The 18509-nt window shown below is 45.3% G+C and overlaps 5 protein-coding genes across 5 annotated transcripts in view; 1 reads left to right on the forward strand and 4 right to left on the reverse strand.

The window, feature by feature from the left end:
* The window catches only part of TREMEDRAFT_60741 (uncharacterized protein), a gene marked incomplete at both ends in the record, with an annotated part of 2265 nt that extends 136 nt beyond the window's left edge, over nt 1–2129 (forward strand). The window contains 7 exons of the mRNA XM_007002868.1: nt 345–507; nt 556–908; nt 1067–1148; nt 1214–1342; nt 1390–1854; nt 1906–2010; nt 2095–2129. Coding sequence (XP_007002930.1) covers nt 345–507; nt 556–908; nt 1067–1148; nt 1214–1342; nt 1390–1854; nt 1906–2010; nt 2095–2129 — 1332 coding nt within the window. The remainder of the gene's footprint in view (nt 1–344; nt 508–555; nt 909–1066; nt 1149–1213; nt 1343–1389; nt 1855–1905; nt 2011–2094) is intronic.
* Nucleotides 2130–2591: 462 nt separating this feature from the next.
* TREMEDRAFT_60742 (uncharacterized protein) lies at nt 2592–3482 on the reverse strand (the record flags this gene model as incomplete). The annotated part of the gene is made up of 3 exons (XM_007002869.1): nt 2592–2803; nt 2852–2940; nt 3118–3482. 3 exons carry the CDS (start codon nt 3480–3482, stop codon nt 2592–2594), a joined length of 666 nt encoding a protein of 221 aa, XP_007002931.1.
* A 501-nt stretch (nt 3483–3983) lies between these two features.
* Nucleotides 3984–4835, reverse strand: TREMEDRAFT_60743 (uncharacterized protein; the record flags this gene model as incomplete). The annotated part of the gene is made up of 2 exons (XM_007002870.1): nt 3984–4073; nt 4128–4835. 2 exons carry the CDS (start codon nt 4833–4835, stop codon nt 3984–3986), a joined length of 798 nt encoding a protein of 265 aa, XP_007002932.1.
* Nucleotides 4836–5077: 242 nt separating this feature from the next.
* On the reverse strand, nt 5078–6807 carry TREMEDRAFT_73413 (uncharacterized protein; the record flags this gene model as incomplete). Its single annotated transcript, XM_007003090.1, has 8 exons — nt 5078–5158; nt 5285–5359; nt 5385–5588; nt 5647–5667; nt 5773–5922; nt 6188–6340; nt 6555–6671; nt 6778–6807. 8 exons carry the CDS (start codon nt 6805–6807, stop codon nt 5078–5080), a joined length of 831 nt encoding a protein of 276 aa, XP_007003152.1.
* A 1932-nt stretch (nt 6808–8739) lies between these two features.
* On the reverse strand, nt 8740–13820 carry TREMEDRAFT_28347 (uncharacterized protein; the record flags this gene model as incomplete). The annotated part of the gene is made up of 9 exons (XM_007002398.1): nt 8740–9230; nt 9350–9433; nt 9662–10309; nt 10573–10936; nt 11171–11344; nt 11573–11842; nt 12173–12472; nt 12753–12896; nt 13119–13820. The coding sequence occupies 9 exons, from the start codon at nt 13818–13820 to the stop codon at nt 8740–8742; spliced, it is 3177 nt and encodes a 1058-aa protein (XP_007002460.1).
* Nucleotides 13821–18509: the final 4689 nt, after the last annotated feature.

Below are 18509 nucleotides of genomic sequence, written 5' to 3' on the forward strand. Positions count from 1 at the left end.
TAGATAGTTTACAGATCGCTGAACTTCTTCAGTGATCCTTGATTGTTGTCAGTAGCGAGTGATACATTCAGTAGCTACACCTTCGAGTTAAGAAGAGCTACCACCCAGCAGTTCTACGTACTACGGCTAAGTTAGCCGCAGTTCTCCGACAATCACCTTATTGTTTTCCGTCATTCGACGACCCACTACGGCGAAGTTAGCCGTAGTTCCCCGTTGAGTATCCTGTCTCAGTGAGACATCGACGCCCCACCACAACGTAGTTAACCGAGGTTTGTTGACCGCCGGTCAGCCGAGAAGAAGAAACGACGTTTGTGACAGTAGGAGAAGATCGTACGATCATTCAGGTGCAGGATGAGCGGGAAGAGATTTCTGATGACGGGTCAGAGGAAGCAGATGAGAGGACAGAGTTGGTGTTTGAATGGGAAGAAGATGACGAGATTTATGGGACACAACATAATCAAGGAAGTGTCCAGGCTACAGAGAAACCGCTGAACATACTTCAAACTGGTGAGAGACCAAGTGTTCAAAGCTGAATGTCATTCACTGAGGCAGCAGAAACCATAGAGCCTTTAGACAACAGACTCCACATTGCAAGCAATGTCCCTCCTCAAGTCAATCCATCCGGGTTGGGTGGAACCGCTGGTGCTAGAACTGAAAATATCCACTCACGAATGAGGATACGACAAGAGGTAGTACAAAACCAGATGATAGCTCGATATGGTACAGATCACATACACCACGAGTATGAAAGTAAGGATCAAGTCACGCTATATGTCCCGGCAATTGACAGACTTGGTGCCAATGCTAGTCGGATCCCATGTCTAGTCCATGAGGTTTTTGACACCAAACCGAAAGCCTATCGCTTGCTATGTGAAGCTGGTGTCCTCAACCGACTTTATCAAAGCAAAGTAATTAATCCGGCAGAATTCTATGAGATCCCAGAATCAGTTCATCTCTCCCTCTTTTGATGGAAACAACAGCCTGTCATCTCCCTCAAGGAAGCAGCACGGAAAATCCTGGGTATGTCTTTGTAATTCTCAACAGAGTTTGAAATCTAACATTGTAGGTGTTTCAAAACGTGAGATTCGGTGTAGGTGTAAAGGCGACTGCGGCACAAATCAGTGTACCTGTCGCAAGAGAGGACTCAGGTGTTCGCTTTACTGTCACAGGGTAGAACGGGAGTGCTTGAATTTCTCTCGACTCACCGCCACAGAAAGGAATGTGGTCAATGCTTCCACAGATTCGGAAGGAGGAGAAGTGTCAACTCGGAAAAGTAGAGGGAGAAAGCAGAAACGTAAGAGGACCAGCAAGGAGAAAGAGAAAACGCCTGGTGCTCTTGAGGGTACGTCTTACTGGATGTTTGATCTGGAAATTGCTAACTGTCACGAGGACCAACAAACCAGCATTGGCTCGAAATAACAGTGCCCAACGTGACAGTGTTCAGGACATCTAAAACCACTGTGACGAAAAGGCCTATTAATTGGCGGTTAACTCTACCGCCGATCGCTGGTCAAATACCCTTCCCCGACTTTCGCTCCACTTGTCACACGCTTTGTGACACTACCATAGATAATGATGGGGAGGAGCATGCCTCTCAGTCTGCTCCTGACATAGAGAGGACTGAGGCAGAAAGCGACTCTACACAAGACACCAATTGGCCCGATCATTGTTCTGAATATGAAACTTGGAGTGATGGAGATGAGCGGGATGTACCACATGGGTTCTGGGATTCGAAAAGTCCACTTGAAGACTATCCTCGCTATTTTCCAGGGAAGGATGAACTTTGGTTAGCAGAGACATGGGAGGTGGATGGAAAGACCTGGGGTCTGGACAAAGAGATGCGTGCTCTAGTTTGTAAGTACAAGGTCTGGTTGTGGCGAGAGGTGATGATGCGCCATATGGCAGGCAGGAGAGGAATGATGCACCGAGGCTTTCGTGAGGAGCATGGAAAAGTGATGACGGATGTGCAAAGTGTGATATTGGCACGAGCTCATTTCAAAGAGAAGTATGGTGAGTTACTTATTGGGGAGCCCGTATAGATTGTTATGTAGGTGAAGCTCTTATGCATGTGATACCTTACAGCTTTGTGAATAGCTGATATTAATATCCTGTCTGGAACCCCAATATGACAGACGAGAGTAGTTTTTGCTTGTTGGCAGGTGAATGAGAATGACACTCCAAACCATGAAAATGTTGGTCATGACACTCCGGAGCGGCATGACCAAAGCTGTGACCCTCCGAAGCATCACGGGTCTTCAGTGGGTCATGAAGAGGGGTCTGGAAACCCGTGACTCTTCGAAGCAGCACGGCTTCCGTGCTTCACGTAACATATTCACTGTCCTGCCCTGCATCATTTGATAGATGTGGTTGTTTTGTGTCATTCTTGATCTGATACAGACAGATCTGAGCAATTATGATGAAAAATGATACCCAGACTTACATGTTTCACTAGTATATACTTGATGATAAGAATTACTGCCTATGAGAAGCAGCACTATGAATCACACAGAGAACAAAACAAACTTTGAACCATCATTCATTCCTCACTCACTATCAGTAACAAACTTCTCCTTCTGGGATTGAATCATTGTTTATAGTGTGTCTAAGGTTTGAGAGCTTTCCATCCCCTCATCCTCTTCACTCACACTCATCATCCTTGCCAAGACCTTATTCACCCCCTCTGCTGTTCTCAAATATATCTCTGACATGGCGATAACATCAGAAGGTAGTGTAAGCTCCCTTGTTGAATACAATATGGGACCAGCTTCTTTTGTAACGTCAAACATGGCATCTGCCTCCTTTTCTGGTAGGTGCATGTCCGCCCTTATCATACACCACATCACCTGCTCACTTATGGCCCAAAACTCGCGGCAAGAAAAAGACATAGTCCCCGGACGTACATACAGATCTTCAAGATTACTTTTCAATTTCTGTTGAAGTCTGATGTATTCACTCCATGGTGCTTCATGGAAAGAAGTTCTTCTGCTCCTCTCTTCATTTGTGGCAAGTCTCCAAGAGGGATCCAACTCGATAGATTCTTCTGTCAAAGATGGTGGACAGACCAAGTTGATATGAGATAATTGATTTGAAGGATAGATATTTTCTCGTAGGACTAACCTTGTGTCTAATTCTTTTCTGACTACATCATGTACTTCAGAGAGACAAGCAAGTATATGATATGGAGAACCGGATTTGCCTTTCTCATAATAATCATATGGATCCTGAGGTCCAATTTGTTCACAATATTGTTCAAAATAAGTAGCAGCATCTACATCTTCTCCTGGCCAACCTTGAGGTGTAGATTCCCAGATTGAATGTCCTTCTTCCCATGCGTCCCAAATAGCTTCTCTCAAAGATGTGATGGTTCCCGCTAATTGGATATCATCTGGAAAGTAATGTTCAAATAAGACTTCAAGGGTTTCAAGACCTGTTGTAGAGGTGAAGGATTCCGGGTCCAATGTATAAGCTGCAACAGATGACATTTCCGAGAGACCGTGTATTCAGTGACGTGGTTTAGTGGATGATACGATAATTTCGTGTTGATAGAGAGTAAGTATTGAAAGTGAGATGTCAAAGATGGACAGTGAAATAATATGAAAAATGGGAAGAAGTAGACGTGATCATGTCAAATGGATTTGGCCTAGAGTTCCTTTCTTCCAATTCATTCTCCACTCAAATCTCCTGATGTCAGAATGACACACGTAATACGTGATTCACTCTGCTACGTGTATGATGGATAAAAGATAAAGGAGAAGAAATGTTGTCAAGTGATTTGACATGCACTGAATTGTCAATCAGCTGCACAAAGCTTTGGCTCCTGATGATATGATGTGGAGGATGTCTGTATGGCTTTTTATATGATTAGGCCGTATCTGAACAAACATACTTGATATTGTGAAGCAAAAGCAAATGGGATAGTATGAGTACTCATACTCTGATTGTCATGTGCTACTCCGATCACACACCTCTCATAAATTCTCTAATCACAAAAAACCTTGGTGTCCAATACCATCAGGATCACGGGTACCTAAGACAGTTTCCTCAGTCTTAGGTACCTGTGATCCTGACAAATACTGTATGTCCATGAATATTGACCCTTACTCTTCTCCCCCTTCCTCTTCACTCACACTCATCATTCTCCCTAAAGCCTCATTCACTCCCTCTGCGCCATTCAACACCATGTTGGACGCGAGTTCCACTCCAGCTTGCCCAGTCTCATATACGGTCAAAGTCCTGCCTACAGTCTCTCCCAGAGCTCTAAGACTCAACTCCAACAACTCCCCTTCCACCCATGGTAACGACTCATTAGTCTCTTCCCAAAATCGGGCTACACCAGAACAACTCGTGATAAACGCTGTAAATGTTTTCTCATCAGGGTAATCCCTTAATTCCCGTTGCGTAGATATGTATGATTGCCATGGATCCGCGTTGAACCACTCTCTTCTAACACGTTCAGCTGGAGTCGCGGCTCTCCAGTTCGGATCGGCGAAGGTGACAGGGGGAGGAACGAGGTTGATATATGGGACCCGATCGGAAGCAGGAATTTCTTCCCGGAGTACAAAAGTTGTATCGATCATTCTTGTTATGACTCTTTGTTGTTCTAGACGTGTTGATTCTATAACACCAAGAGTGGCTGACGGATCCATGGAGTGTGATGTGTCAAGCAAGGCCCTCAGGTTAGAGTTGATAGTGTTGGTGAGATGATGTATGAGGGTGACCGCGTCAGATAGGTATCTATCTTGAGGATAGAGGAGAGAAAGGTCGCTCAATACGCTCCATCCATTTTCGAAGTTCACTCTTCTAGGGTCCAAAGTATATGCCTGGATGTAAGACATGGTAAAGAGGTGATTACCTGACTTGGGAGCGACTTGAGCAGGAAAAATGTGATTTGATAGAAAGAAGGATCGTACTGAGGTTAGCGAAGAAACCCAAGGGTCACACCGCGCACTTTATATCAGTACACTTCGCTTATGGAGCAAGAGGAGAGATACGAGTACACGTGTCAGATTGTCAGTCCGAAGAAGAGATTGATTAGTTCCTTTTATTTTCATATGGGTGTCTTCTCCAAGACGAAGAGTCAAATGACGAGCTCGTGTGTCAAACTTGTAACATCGTGAATCGCGTGATATGTCGTACAGTATCTCTCCCTTCCTTTCTTCTCTTATCAGCAGCAAGTCAATTGCAATTTACTGAGCGAGTTTTGATTTACGGCCGGAAAAGGGGCAGGACGAAAAAGGGAAGGATAAGTGTAACACAACAATGAAACATGTATGATACAACACACCTTACTTATCTCATACAACCAAACCAAGAGCCAATATTCATCCAGCCCCTCTTCCTCTCCCACTCCAATTCCCCGCTACGGCCCCAGCTCTTGCACTCACCGCTCTGAGACCATCCCGAGCTTGCTCAAGATATCCCATCGCGCCATATTCTCTGGTGAACACCCCAGGGGACATACTCCGATCTCTACTTTCTCTCCTGTCCGACTCGGGGACGAGAGATGGTGCTGCCAGTGGAGGAGATGTACGACGGGGAGGGGAAGAAGGGGCGAAAAGTTCTGCTGGGGATGGTGGTGAGATGAGTATCTGTTGTATGAGTGATATACTCTGTTGGTCGATTCCATCTGAGTTTGCGGGGACTCACTTGATGAGAAAGAAACGCGCTCTGATCACATTAGCTTGAATCATTCGGTACCGAGATACAGTTTGTAATCGTGTTCGGAGGTCGAGTAAGGGACATGACGATTTGGTTAGGAGAGATAAAACTTACAGAATTCCCAGATAACGGAGGCACATTACCCTTCTTCTCGGCACAGAAAGTAAGAGTCTGCAATAATGCCGCATGTAAAGATTGATTCGTCGATCTGGGTGAGTTGGAAAGATGAACGGTGATTAAGTGTTCTTCCCACGGAACGAGTTCCTACGCGTCAGCGTTGGTCGGGCATCCCAATATTTTATGGACATTATCGTACTCATCGGAACTGTACGAGGTGGAGAGTGATATCAGTAGACATGAGTTTTCGGAGAATGTAACCATCAGACACTCCACAACAGGTGAATCAATATTCAGCTAGGCAGGACGGGAGCAGTGGCGGTGGCGGGGTTGAGAGGTGGGAGGAGTGTATACCAGTAGTCAAGCGTGTGAAGAGAGTGATGAGGATGATAGGGAACGATGCAAAACATACCTCAGTAGTAGCAAACCATCCTTTCTTAGGTCTACGTTGTAAGAATATGACTGCTAATTGTCCTTCTGATTGATTAAGAAGTACAGTCTCTTCATAGAATTGGTCAACTTTGGTATTGATATCTTTCTCCAAAATGGGATTCGGTACAGAAGGCTATATGGTTAATTACACTCTTTCCTCCATAATCCCTCTCTCTTCCTTCTTACATAAGACCATCATGTATCTGTCTTCAAAGTGAGAGTAACCCATGAAGACATCGAAACGAGTGATCAAGCTTATCAAGGGGACGATTTGCCAGGACTAGATCTTTTATGAGATTAGGGAAAAAGAAGAGCAAAACAAAAACGGTAAGCTGGAGATAACTCACTACGTGCACATCCAGTATTTCAAAAGTTTCCGGTTGGACATTATCCAACAAACGATGAAAGAATATCGCATGTAATAATGCTCGAAGGGTGGGTTTCAATTGAGATGGTGTGACGGTCTGTCCGTCAGTCGACATCCCTCATTTCCTTGTTCACACCTGATTTCTCAGATATTCTAGTCGGATACATAGAAAGAGGAGAGGAAGGAGTGAAGAGATGACATACGAGTTCCAAGTTGTTAACTATATTGTCCATGATGAATATGATAAGATAAAAGGTGAAGAAGAAAGTTGATGTCGAAAAATGGTTTCCACTTTTCTCTCTTTCCTCATCTCCCTAACATCACCCTCACCTTTCTATCCAACTTACTCCTCCTTGATACAAAGTCCTATCGGAGACTAGATGAGTAGATAGTGGGAGAAATGTCCAATGTCATCAAAAGCAAGGTTGACACTACAACATGTTGGTATCTCATCATTACCCCTTCCCCTTCATCCTTCCATCCCATCCACCTTTTTACATCACTGATGACATTTGCTTCCCCCCTCTTCCACTCCTTCTCCCTTTTTGTCCCTACCATTCACCACTTTCTTTGTACAACTGACGACTAACTTATCATATACCTAATCTTACATCATATCGTCATTATCTCACAATGATTTCCAAGAATAAGTATTGACCCTCAGTTCTTACTCCAAACTTCCATTCTTCGAGCTTATCGTTCTGCCATCCGATCTACCCGTCGTATGTTCCCTCCTTCTTATTCCTCCTCCTCACTCTTAGTAAGGAACAAGTATTGACTCGTAGCATTACCAGATTCTCAAACCAGAAGAGAAACATTAGATTTTTTCAGAGGAGAATTAGATAGGTTGAGGAATATAACCGATATAGTGAGTTTATAAACTCTTCCTGCTTCTTCCTTCATTTCGATTTTTATCCTATACTCTTACTCTGTCTTGCGTTGTCTTTCGTCTCGTATCGTTCTCTCAATGTTTCACCTTTCTTCTTTCCTTATCCTCCAATGAATGAAAAAGTGTCCAAAACATGTTTCTATCCTATCTTGTACCTAAGACTATATCTTTAATTCTCTTGGTTCATCCTTCCTCTATGAACATTCCAATCCCCTACCTTCGAATTGATCGATCTTTCCTCTATGGACTTTTAAACCTACTATCATTGAAGATTGATTCGAAAAAATAGTAGTAGAAGTACAATCCTTCATCCCAAGCCCGTGATGTCGAGCAAAAATGTGGAGATGATGATGGATTGGGACTGACAGTAGAGAACATACTCAAATCAAATCTTTCAACATTTCAACGTACTACCAAATTCATGCTTCCTTCACTCGGTTTAACAGGTTTGAGTGGTTCCGGTTCTAAACTCATTGGTCAAAGACGATCTTGATGATCTCCACTTATGCCCCTTCATAATTAACATAATAAGGTCAAAACACAGGTCTCAATATTCCGATTTCTCTCCTTGTTATTGGGAAAATGAAACATTTATGATATTCCAAATGAACGTCCTCTCTAGGACATTTCTGTCTTTGCTCCAAATGGGATCGGCCAACGTTACGAGAAAGTGTCGATGACCATGTATGATTCGTTAGACTCCATACTTTGGTCGACTGACCGTCAATGGGTCGGTGGATGACTATAGAGTCCTCTAGGTAAAAACCTCATTATCATACCGTACGAGTACGAGTACGAATACGAGTATTCTGGATAGGATCATCATGAAGTAAACGACATGCATTACGTCGTTTTCTGAGATATGAGCTACAACCTTCACAAAACCCATCCATCACAACCCTTATATAATCCACTCAAAACTTTCATAATCTACTCTTATCTTGTATCATCTCCTGACTTTGTATTCTTTTGCCTTTGAGGTAGTGTGAAGTATCTTGAAAAGATCTCTACTTGTCATACAACTTTTCATCTCGTTTCTTTATGTTCATAAAACCAATTTCTCCTTTCTCCTCATTTGCCCTTTCTCTACCCCTTCTCACCTCATTGTTATTCCCGATAGGACACATCCTTCCCTCCAGAACTACCTTTGAGATATCTTCACTTCTTTATGTAGATATCTTGTCGGATGGTCTATGTTCGTGAAAATACCTGATACACAATCGAACGTTCCATCGAGGGGTTCTCAGAAAATAGACGTTTCACAAACACCTCATCATCATTGTGATCCTCTATACCCATGTGCCGGTCCAGCCTTCCCAAGTAAAGGTAACTTTAAAAATTGAACATGACCTTCATCGCTCGTGAATATAACTTGAGGTCTGGCATATCTCGGTACGGGAGCAGGAGGTGAAACATAACCCATATTTGGGATACGTCCAGGTACGGGTGGCATAGGTTTAGCAAATTGATTTGGGTTCTGAAATTGCTGAGGACGGAATCCAGGTGTAGGATGAGAAGGATGTGTTGGATGAGGTGGGTGTGAGGCATGTGGGGAAAGAGTGGAATGAGGTGGAGGTGGTGGTGGTTGATACATTAATTGTCGATTGGGTATTTGAGAAATAGGTGCGTTAATACGTGATGGTGGAGTATCGGCAAATAAACACGATATGTTATTTCCTGGTATTATTTGAACGAGGGCACCAGTTTCGACATGACGAACTTCAATGAATGTAGGTTCGAATGCTATCACATAAGGATATTGAAGTGCTACAAAGTCAACCAGTTATCAAAATGGGCGTTGATGCAGATTTCAGAATACAACCAAGGGTGATTGACATATGAAGCATTGAAGAGAAAACAAAAGTGGAGATTGTGAAAAGACTCACCGAATGCTGTTGGAACACCTTCCCATATAATCGCCCATTTGGGTTTACTCCTATGACCAGTTTTGTCGATGTAAAATGCGAATTCTGACTTTAGTCCGTGTCCCAATTGACGCGTACCTTCCCATCCCTCCCATCTTCAGCAGTGGCTGGATAGTTCATCGTATCAAGTTTTACCAGTGAGCAAGTTATTGGGGTATGGAGAAGACATGAGCAGTCATCATCTAGAAGAGGTGAGGAATTTATTAGAAAGGAAAGGAGAGGGGGGGGGGGGGGGGGGGGGGGGGTGAGGGAAGAAGGAGAACTTTGACTCACCATCATAACATAACAAAAAGTCATCCATAATCCTATAAATCGCAATAGGTCTAACATTATCCCTTTTCAAAACAAAATCCAAACTTTGATCACTAGGATCCAACAAACCCTGCATATCCAAAGTTTCCAAATCGACAATTTCAAATCCTTTCGTACATCCAACACATAATTTTGTTTTTAAAAAATGTATACTACTACTTTCCGTCGGTATATAAAATTCTTTGAATAATTTTAAACTTTCATTTTGACCATTTAAACGACGCATAAAACTACCTTGTTGTTTCTTATTTCTCATGGTTTGATCAACAGGTTCGAGTACTTTGATGGTTGATGATAATGTTGAAGATTTAACGACTGCGACTAACATTTTCCCAAGACAAATACCAGATTTGAAGAATGAAGTATGTGATGATATTCTTTTACCACGTTTCAGAGCCGCGTTAGGATCGGAAGGATCTAGACATTCTAATGGAAAGGTGGTTACGCTACGTTCGTGTAGGACTATGAGGAGTTGGAATTCTTCGATAACGTCGACTTGAGTCACATCGAGAAGGTTTATGACTTTTACGGGTTCGCGGAGTTTTTCTTCACGAGAATTAGAGAAATAAACTCCTTCGTCGGTACCGTAAATAATACGATTACCTTGATCTGGATGTCAGCATGTATTGTATTATTCGATACCTTGGTATTCCCAAGAACATATATATATACTCCTCGTTCAAACACTCAAGTATTGTCGGTGGTCACACAAGCGACCATAGAAGGGAAGGGGCCGGGGAAACAGGCAATGATAGGGAGAGTGGAAGAGGGAGCAAGCAGAGACGAGTAGAGTGGAGGTGGATAAAAGAGAAGAGGAGGCAAGACAAGAGCTAAGCGGACAGAAGAGGGGGAATGAGGGGCGTGACACTCACCGTAAGGAGAAACACAATTGACTTTTCTCAACCCTCCAAAATAACCCTCCGTGATAGTTTCCGGTACGAAAACACAACTCCTATCTCTCAAAACACTTTGCTGCTTGTCGATATGTTCCAACCATTTTTTCCTACTCACATACGTATCTGCCCATAACTGCATGGTATACCCCTTCTTACCCAGATGAACTATGGTGATACTAAAACCATGTTTCGATTCCGGTTTCGGAGGCACGTGAGTTGCAGTGGTATTCTTATTCGAAGCGGAGGGACGGGGCATGAGTCTGGCTCTACTTGCAGAGAGTTTACCCGTGTTGTAGTGTTCATCAGGGGTGATGACGACTAAGAGTTCGAGTGGGATTGGCTGAGGGTTAGCATATGTGAGGGATGACATTGACAAACATTTTCAAACATGTGGCTGATAGTGGGGGTTCACGTATATGACGAAGACACTATAATGTCTAGGTTCAGGGTGGGAAGGGAGGGAAGTTCCAGACGAGCAAGTGGGAGACGACAAGTCTGGAAAGGTGAAGTGATATGGCAACGGAGCAGAGAGACAGAGGGGGGATGTGCAAGAGTTAAAAGGTCTGTAACTCACTCTCCTATATACTTTGTATTGTTCCGCCTTGTTGATCCATTTTGGTTTGACCAACAAAAATGCGTGGTCGAATAAGAACGCTAGCAAATCGGCAATTTCTTCTCTGCTACCTCCCCTCCTCTTCAATGGACCTTTATGGACCATTTGACGTTTCGTATCCCGTAGTCTGAGATCCTATCCGTCAGTACTGTCCCAAATCCACACCCTACTGAGGCATCACATCGAAGGGTTCCCATGGAAAGGCTCAGACTGGACGGCTAGGAACGAAGGGCTCAAAGCAGGGGGTTGTATTTGAACAGCTGGGAGTGGCACGCTGAGAATAAAACGTTGAGATGAAACCACCCAGTAAAGTCCTGAGAATGCGGAAATGGGCTGGAGAGAAGGGGTAATGACCGAACTCACGATATGTTCGTTCGGTCGGAACACCAACTGCTGTTCTAATTGTGCCAACTCGAAAATATTCTCACTCTTTCCACTCTCAATATTAACCTTATTCAAAAATCCCCTAATCAACTTGATAACTTCCGCCAAATCTTTCTTATCCTGATGATCATCCGGTGTATATTTCAACACAGCTTCTAATAACAGAGGATATCGACCAAGACGGGTCGTAGGTTTTGTGAGGTAACCGTTAAGTTCCAATTTACGTGACTCCGGTTTACGTTCGGTTTCCTGTAATGTCAACTTTATTTTTCTCGGAATCATCTTCATTCATCCTCTATTATCCAGGGAAACTGTAACTCATATCCCGACAATAAATTCTCTGACTGAGTTGATGTATTATACACCACGTGTAACTTAAGTGAGATATAATTGGAGATGCGGTGCCATGTCACCTAGAGGGATCAAGGGGGTTAGTGGTGCAACACGAGAAGAGGGAATTAGTGAGTGGAAGCGTCAAAGTTATAGGGTGATAGTGAAATATCTGAAAGACACACGACAAAGTGGGAGGAGAGGCGTATCAAAAGTGGCAGATGGCATTGTAAAAAGGGATAAACTTACATCGACGAATTTTTGAAAAGCCGCATTTGCACCTTTCTCCTTCTCAAACTCGTATTTTCCAAACAATTGATGAGCTCCGTAAGCTACAAACGGTTCGAACTTCGGTACCACTTCCAGGAATATATCCCCGATAGCAGAAACGACCGGCTGTTGTTTTTGTCTTTTAGTCAAACGTTCAGCTAAAACTTGATTGACATTGAGGACTTCGTGGACATTCCAGAATACTTGTTGGACGAACTTGTTTCTTACGACCGGGTCGGTGGAGATGATATCTTCTGAGCGGAGAGGTTTGACCCAAGACTGATTGTCAGCTTGAAGATTCCTCTTCTGATTTTCCATGCCGTGCATGTCACTATACCGACGCTGAGTGCTGAATAGCGATGAATGGCGTAGACGTTACTTTCGCCAGCATTGTTGACTATAGGAGAATAGACTATCGTACACGATAATCCTTATACAGATGTGCAATGTGAACGTGGATTGATGGCTGGGGACGGTCATGCGGAATGCGGTCGCGTGGGGTGAAGGGGCAAATGCAGGAGAGAGATAAACTAATGAATTGAACAAGAGACAAGCTCACATCTCTGAGATACTCCAAATCCCTGACAAAATCCCGTTCGGTGTACATGACCTCATTGATAGCTTCTTGACGTTTCTTCTCCGTATCATCCACACTATCGAGGATTTCTTGTGAGACGGAATGTATCCATAAGCTGCCCGTGGCCTGATATAGTCAGTATGAGTATTGCCTGACAATTGTCCTGTAATCTCCGTTCCGCAACCTCCTCAATCCTTTGTGGCCGCCGTCCCATCCTAATCTCATGGTTCTGCTGAGAAAGGAACTCCGTAATAAGAAACGCTCAGAGAGGTGAACAAGAAGGCGAGGACAGGTCGACAGAGTAAGAAGAGAAGTGGTTGCAGTAGGAGACACAAAAGAACCACTCACAATGACATCCTTCAAACTCTCATTACTCAACTTCCTACTTAAACCCGTTGGTTTCATATTCAACCTTTTCATCTGTTCCAACCTCCTTGGACAATTGATTGAATAACATAAACTTTCTTTACTACATGTTGGAGAATAACAATCCGTCAACAAAGTAAAAACTCCCATTGGTAAATCTTCTTCCTCCTCTTCCTCCTCACCTTCAACATTGGTGTTGATCATCTTTTGTCCGGGTGATGCGGGTGTATTTGAATTCGGAGTGAAAAAACTAGTTTGACTTTCAGAACCATGTAAAGTAGATTCTGATGTATAAGGTAAAGAAGGTCTTCTGATCCCATTTTCTGTCGATGTGGTTCTATATCCTACATGTTCAGAAGAAGGTGAATCCGTCACTCCGTTTGAACCAGGTATGAAAGGTACAGCTAATCTCTCTTTGAATTGATATACTTCTATTGGATTATCTCGTAGACGATGATCATATGTCACATCATGAAAGAATTTCTGTGAGTCCAAGGCCCGACCAAGGAGAAGAGCAAGATTTCGATCAGGAGTTTTGATGACATCTGATAAGATTGTGACTGCTGATCGTCCGTCAAAAGCATCTTTATAGGTGATACCATCTTTATGATGCTCTGATAAGATGATCAATTGTTTGAACGCTTCGGCCACTTTGGATAGCAGAGCAGGATAGACGTAGGGCATGTTGCGGAGTGTGGCCGCACGTACGGAAGAGGCAGAACGGTTGAGGGTCTGGGTCAAAGAGCGTTGGGATGCCATGGAAGTGGGGAGATGATATGAGGGTGGGGGATTCACAGTGCGGTGAGTCACGGATTTTGATCGGACAGCTTCTCGGGCAGCTTGACGAGCGAGGGTGGAACCGGAGAAGGAGGTGGAACGCAAGTCTCCGGTGGAAGATATAGGAGCCGCAGCACCGGGAGGAAGTTCGTAAGTGGACTGCGAAGGATGAGGAAGAGGCAGAGAATGCGTGGAATCGATAGATTTGCGATGTAGTCCGTGACGAGAGACAGCGTAGGTTGTTTCGGATCCAGAGGGTGTGGCAGGGGATACGATGGGAGATTCGGGCGCTGGAACTGTCGATGCTTCAATGGTCGATAAAGGTCTGTCTCGTGAGTTATATTCAACATGCTGGGTAAGTTTGAGTGCTGAATTAATCGCGCTCTCGGCCACGCTCAGCGGTAGGGATGATAAAGACGATGTACTCACGTTCTGTATCGCTGACTCATAGATGTCATAGTGTACCCACTACTGGCGATGGAAGATTCTGAACCCATCCGTCGATGACCACCACCATCAGTCGGTCTAGATTCATGTGGTCTTCTGACACCACGCAATGTGCCTATACGTTAGTCTTCGCACTGAGCCACAGATATGTTTGATGGGTGGAATGTGATGGTCACTCACTGGATTTGTCATCAGCATCTGAAAACTGCCCCGAGAAACTATTTTCGGCAGTCTCCCCTCTCTTCGGTATCCCAGCCACACTATCAAGCGGACCTCCACCTGTTCCATCAAATGCGAAATCCCCTAATGGCCTCGCATAATCCGGCGGAGGACTGATCATTCTCTCATTGGAAGATCCTCTGGGCGGGGGAGATCTAGAGGTTTCCATGGTGTACCCCGAGAAAGCCGTTGACGACGCGTCTGATCTGATTGAAGACTTTCCGAGGCTGGCAGTGGAAGTTGATGCCCCTGCTATTGTTGGTACCGGAGGAGGATTCGGACCTGACCCTGGTGTCGCGAGAGAGGCTCCTGCCCTTCGAGGGAAAACGATCGATGCGGGGGAAGAAGAGCCATCGTTGTGAGTCTTCGAACGCGAGAAGTGCTGTGCTTCTGGCGGATCGATTTTAGGTAAGTTTGGGCGTGTTGTACTGGGACCAGGATTACGCCCAGTGGGGCTTGGATCGTGGGATTGTCGATGATAAGAAGCAGGTGGAGCTGGATTGTTTGTTGATGTCATCCGACCTGATAAAACCGCTGGGGAAGGTTCCGGAGTGGGGGAATAGTGAGATGCAGAAGATACAGAATAGGTAGAAGGAGCCAAAGAAGCTCTCCTATCGGGTGGAACAGTTTGCTATTTGGTCAGAACATTCTCTCCAACTCGCCTGAGATACGGATATTTCCGAAACTCACCTGGGTTGGATAAGCGGGAGATGATTGATATCCCGTATAAATTGGAGCGTAACCTCCATTCGGCACTTGAGCTCTTTGAGGCTGAAGATGGGTGTTGTACGTGGCGACGGGTGCAGGGGCAGGAGATGGGGTAGGGAATGAATGTGTGGGTTGAAGTTGTGGAGGTGGTCTAGGTGGGTTAAATTGTACAGGGGGATAAGAAGGTTGAGCCGGGTTCAGATACTGTGTTGGTGGAGGAACATATGGGTAGCCATTATGAGGTGGATGTTGACCTGCGGTAGGAGGGGCGGAACCCATATGATGACCACCGGCAGGTCGACCAAAGATGCTCTCGAAGGCGGCATTGCGGGCGTTGGCGGAAGTTGGTGCACCCGCTCGGGATGGTTGATTGGTACGTGAGCGGGGCCCAGCTGGGGGCATGGTGGATGGATGTATAGATGATGAGAGTAGATGGGAGTGAGAGTAGGAGAAAGGTATCAGTGATCAGTGGGAAGGAAAGGAAGGAGGAATGTTTGATCGGGAAGGGCAAGTGGGTGGTGATGTGAGTGCTGGTAGGTGGTGGCGTGTAGAGGGCCAATGATGACGATCGTCAAAAGGTGATGTAAGAGATATCGTCAGTGCGAGGTGCAGAGTTATGAAAGTTACAAGATGAGAAGAGAGGAGTATAGGTGGATAGGTTCCTAGGTTGAGATGAGTAGATGGAGGGTGAGAAGAGGAAGAAACAAGAGCCAAAGGTGCGCAGTTGACCGTTGATGTATGTACTGTAATTACAATGACGTCTCTTCACCTTACAGTCATACACTACTCGGACCTCCTTCTACACCTTAAGCCATGCATGGTCAAACACTCGTACACAAGGCCTCGGACTGCACTTTCTTCATGGTCTTTATGCATGTATACATGATGTATAGGTGGCTAGTCGCTCACCACCGCTCCCATACTAACCCTGCCCTCATAGCAGACGTCCCACACTTGTTAAATGGGGGGATGTCATAACTGCCACTTTCCCCCTTCCATCTCGTCTCTACTCCCAAAACTGCACTCACATACTCTGATTACCCTCCACATCCCCTCTCCCCCTCCCTCCATCTCTTCCTCACACCCCTCTCCTCCATTCCCACCATATTGAACATACTCCACCTCCATGCCCTGGTCCCCACCCAGAGCATCCGAACCACCTTACAAACCCCCTCCCCCTGACCCCCCTTCCGCCCCTAGGTCATCTATGCCGGGCTTCAAACGTGAATCATGGCGACCCACAGCTTCCAGTTCTTCGTTCATCACCAAACCTCCCTCTTCCAAGAGTAACGGTAAGCTTTCTAGCCCAACCGCTTCAGTTCGAACTCGACGGACTCCTTCCCCCGATGTCAACCCCCGTAAACCCGATGTCAATGTGAGAGAAAGGGTCAGAGAGCCTGAACACGGTGATGATAGGTATAGACGTAGAGAAAATCCCCAGAGATCAAATAGTGAGAGTCTTCGAGACCGTGATCGAGTCAGAGAGGAATGGAATGGTCCCCAAGACAGGAATAGGGGATGGAAAGGAAGAGAAAATCGAGAAAGGTTGGATGATGATCCTCCAACAAGAGCCAGATGGGGGGATAGGTATGACCCTTCATCTGGTAGAGGAGACAGAGGGGGAAGATGGGAACAAGGGAGGAATGATTTAGGTTGGGATACCCGTCGGAGGGAGTCTGATCGACGTGACCAACCGAGGGATAGGCAAGATAACAGGCATCATGAAAGAGATCAAGACATGAGACGGAATGACAGGGTATTGGAAAGTAGACGACACGATAGACCCCCAGATAGTGGACGATTTGATAGAGATGTAGAATTCCGTCGGCAAGACAGAGATATAGGTAGACGAAATGATAACAGATCGTGGACATCGTGGAAAGATCGACCAGATGTTGATTCACGTTCGGCAAGAGGGAATATAGTGGGAAGAGGAGGATCAAGAGCTAGTGATTCGTACAGACCTTCAGAAGGGTGGTCCAGGTCGGAACAACCGCCTAGGGTACAGGTCAGGGGAAGGGGCAGTCCGGATTACGGTTTGGGTCGGACACGTAGTAAAACCAGGTGGGTCTTCCTTTTTATACTATGTGGCTTCTGATTCCCTTGGACCTTCTTTCCTCATACTTCCATCCCCGTTACCCGTCAACAATAATCAGTAATGCATTCGTTACTTCCAGTTGAGCGAGTCTCCCTATGAGTCAATTACGATCCTCCGAGGCTGAACCGTTAACACTCAGATCACCGATCCGCTCCCCTTCTACACCCCCAGTCTCGCCCCCGAATCGTAAACGTTCTCCCCTCTCTCCTCCATCCCATACGGCCAAAAGACGTCGATCTCTTTCTCGAACTTCCTCTTCCTCCTACATGTCCTCTTCATCCCTTCATGTAAAAGATTCCATATCCCACGACTTTATCCCTAGTCCTATTGACAAACCTCCCCCGTCCTCGTTCCCTTCACATCCTCCAACCAAGAGTCTCACACCTTCACATCCTTCCCAAAGCCTAACACCTACAAATCCTCCTCCCGCCGCTCTTCCACCCACAGGCCCATCTGCCGATACTCGAGATCGAAGCCTTCCCCAAAATGGGAATGATCAACCCCATCAAGACTTCGAAGCTCGTCGTGATCGTTGGTCCCCCATTCGACAAAATACCAAACTTACCGGAAAACCGATTCCCATTCCGGGGATTTCCCCTAAAGGTTTCCCAAGAAATATACCTACCTCGCCGAAAGGGTTCCCACGAATACCTCCTACTTCTCCGAGAGGGGATAGGGAGACAAAACCTAAAGATTCTTGGAGAGCTCAAGAGACAGGGGGTCAGAATGTACGGACAGGCTGGGGATCAGGATCTAATTCTCCGACGAAGATTCCGACTGAACCTCGATCCGAATCTATTCTTGCTGTTGTTCAAAATACCAAAGCAGAGTTTCATTCTCAGGAGAAAAAAGAAAACGGATTATCAACTTTCGAGGCTAGAGATGATCAATCCAGGGCTCGGGATGTTCGAAGAGAAGTTAAAGAAATCGAGCAAGATCAATCGTCAGAAGCGAACGTACCTCCTTATTTACGCGCGGCATTGGAAGCATGGCTGAAAACACCAGAGAAAGAAATCAGAGGGTTCTTGGTTCATTATTTCGGACGAGAACCAGACCAGAGAGAATTGGGGGAAATGGAGAGATTAGCAAGGTCAAGGATTGAACAACACGAAAGTTTATCCTCG

Source organism: Tremella mesenterica (genome assembly GCF_000271645.1).
Source record: "Tremella mesenterica DSM 1558 unplaced genomic scaffold TREMEscaffold_2, whole genome shotgun sequence".
NCBI classification, from domain to species: Eukaryota; Fungi; Basidiomycota; class Tremellomycetes; order Tremellales; family Tremellaceae; genus Tremella; species Tremella mesenterica.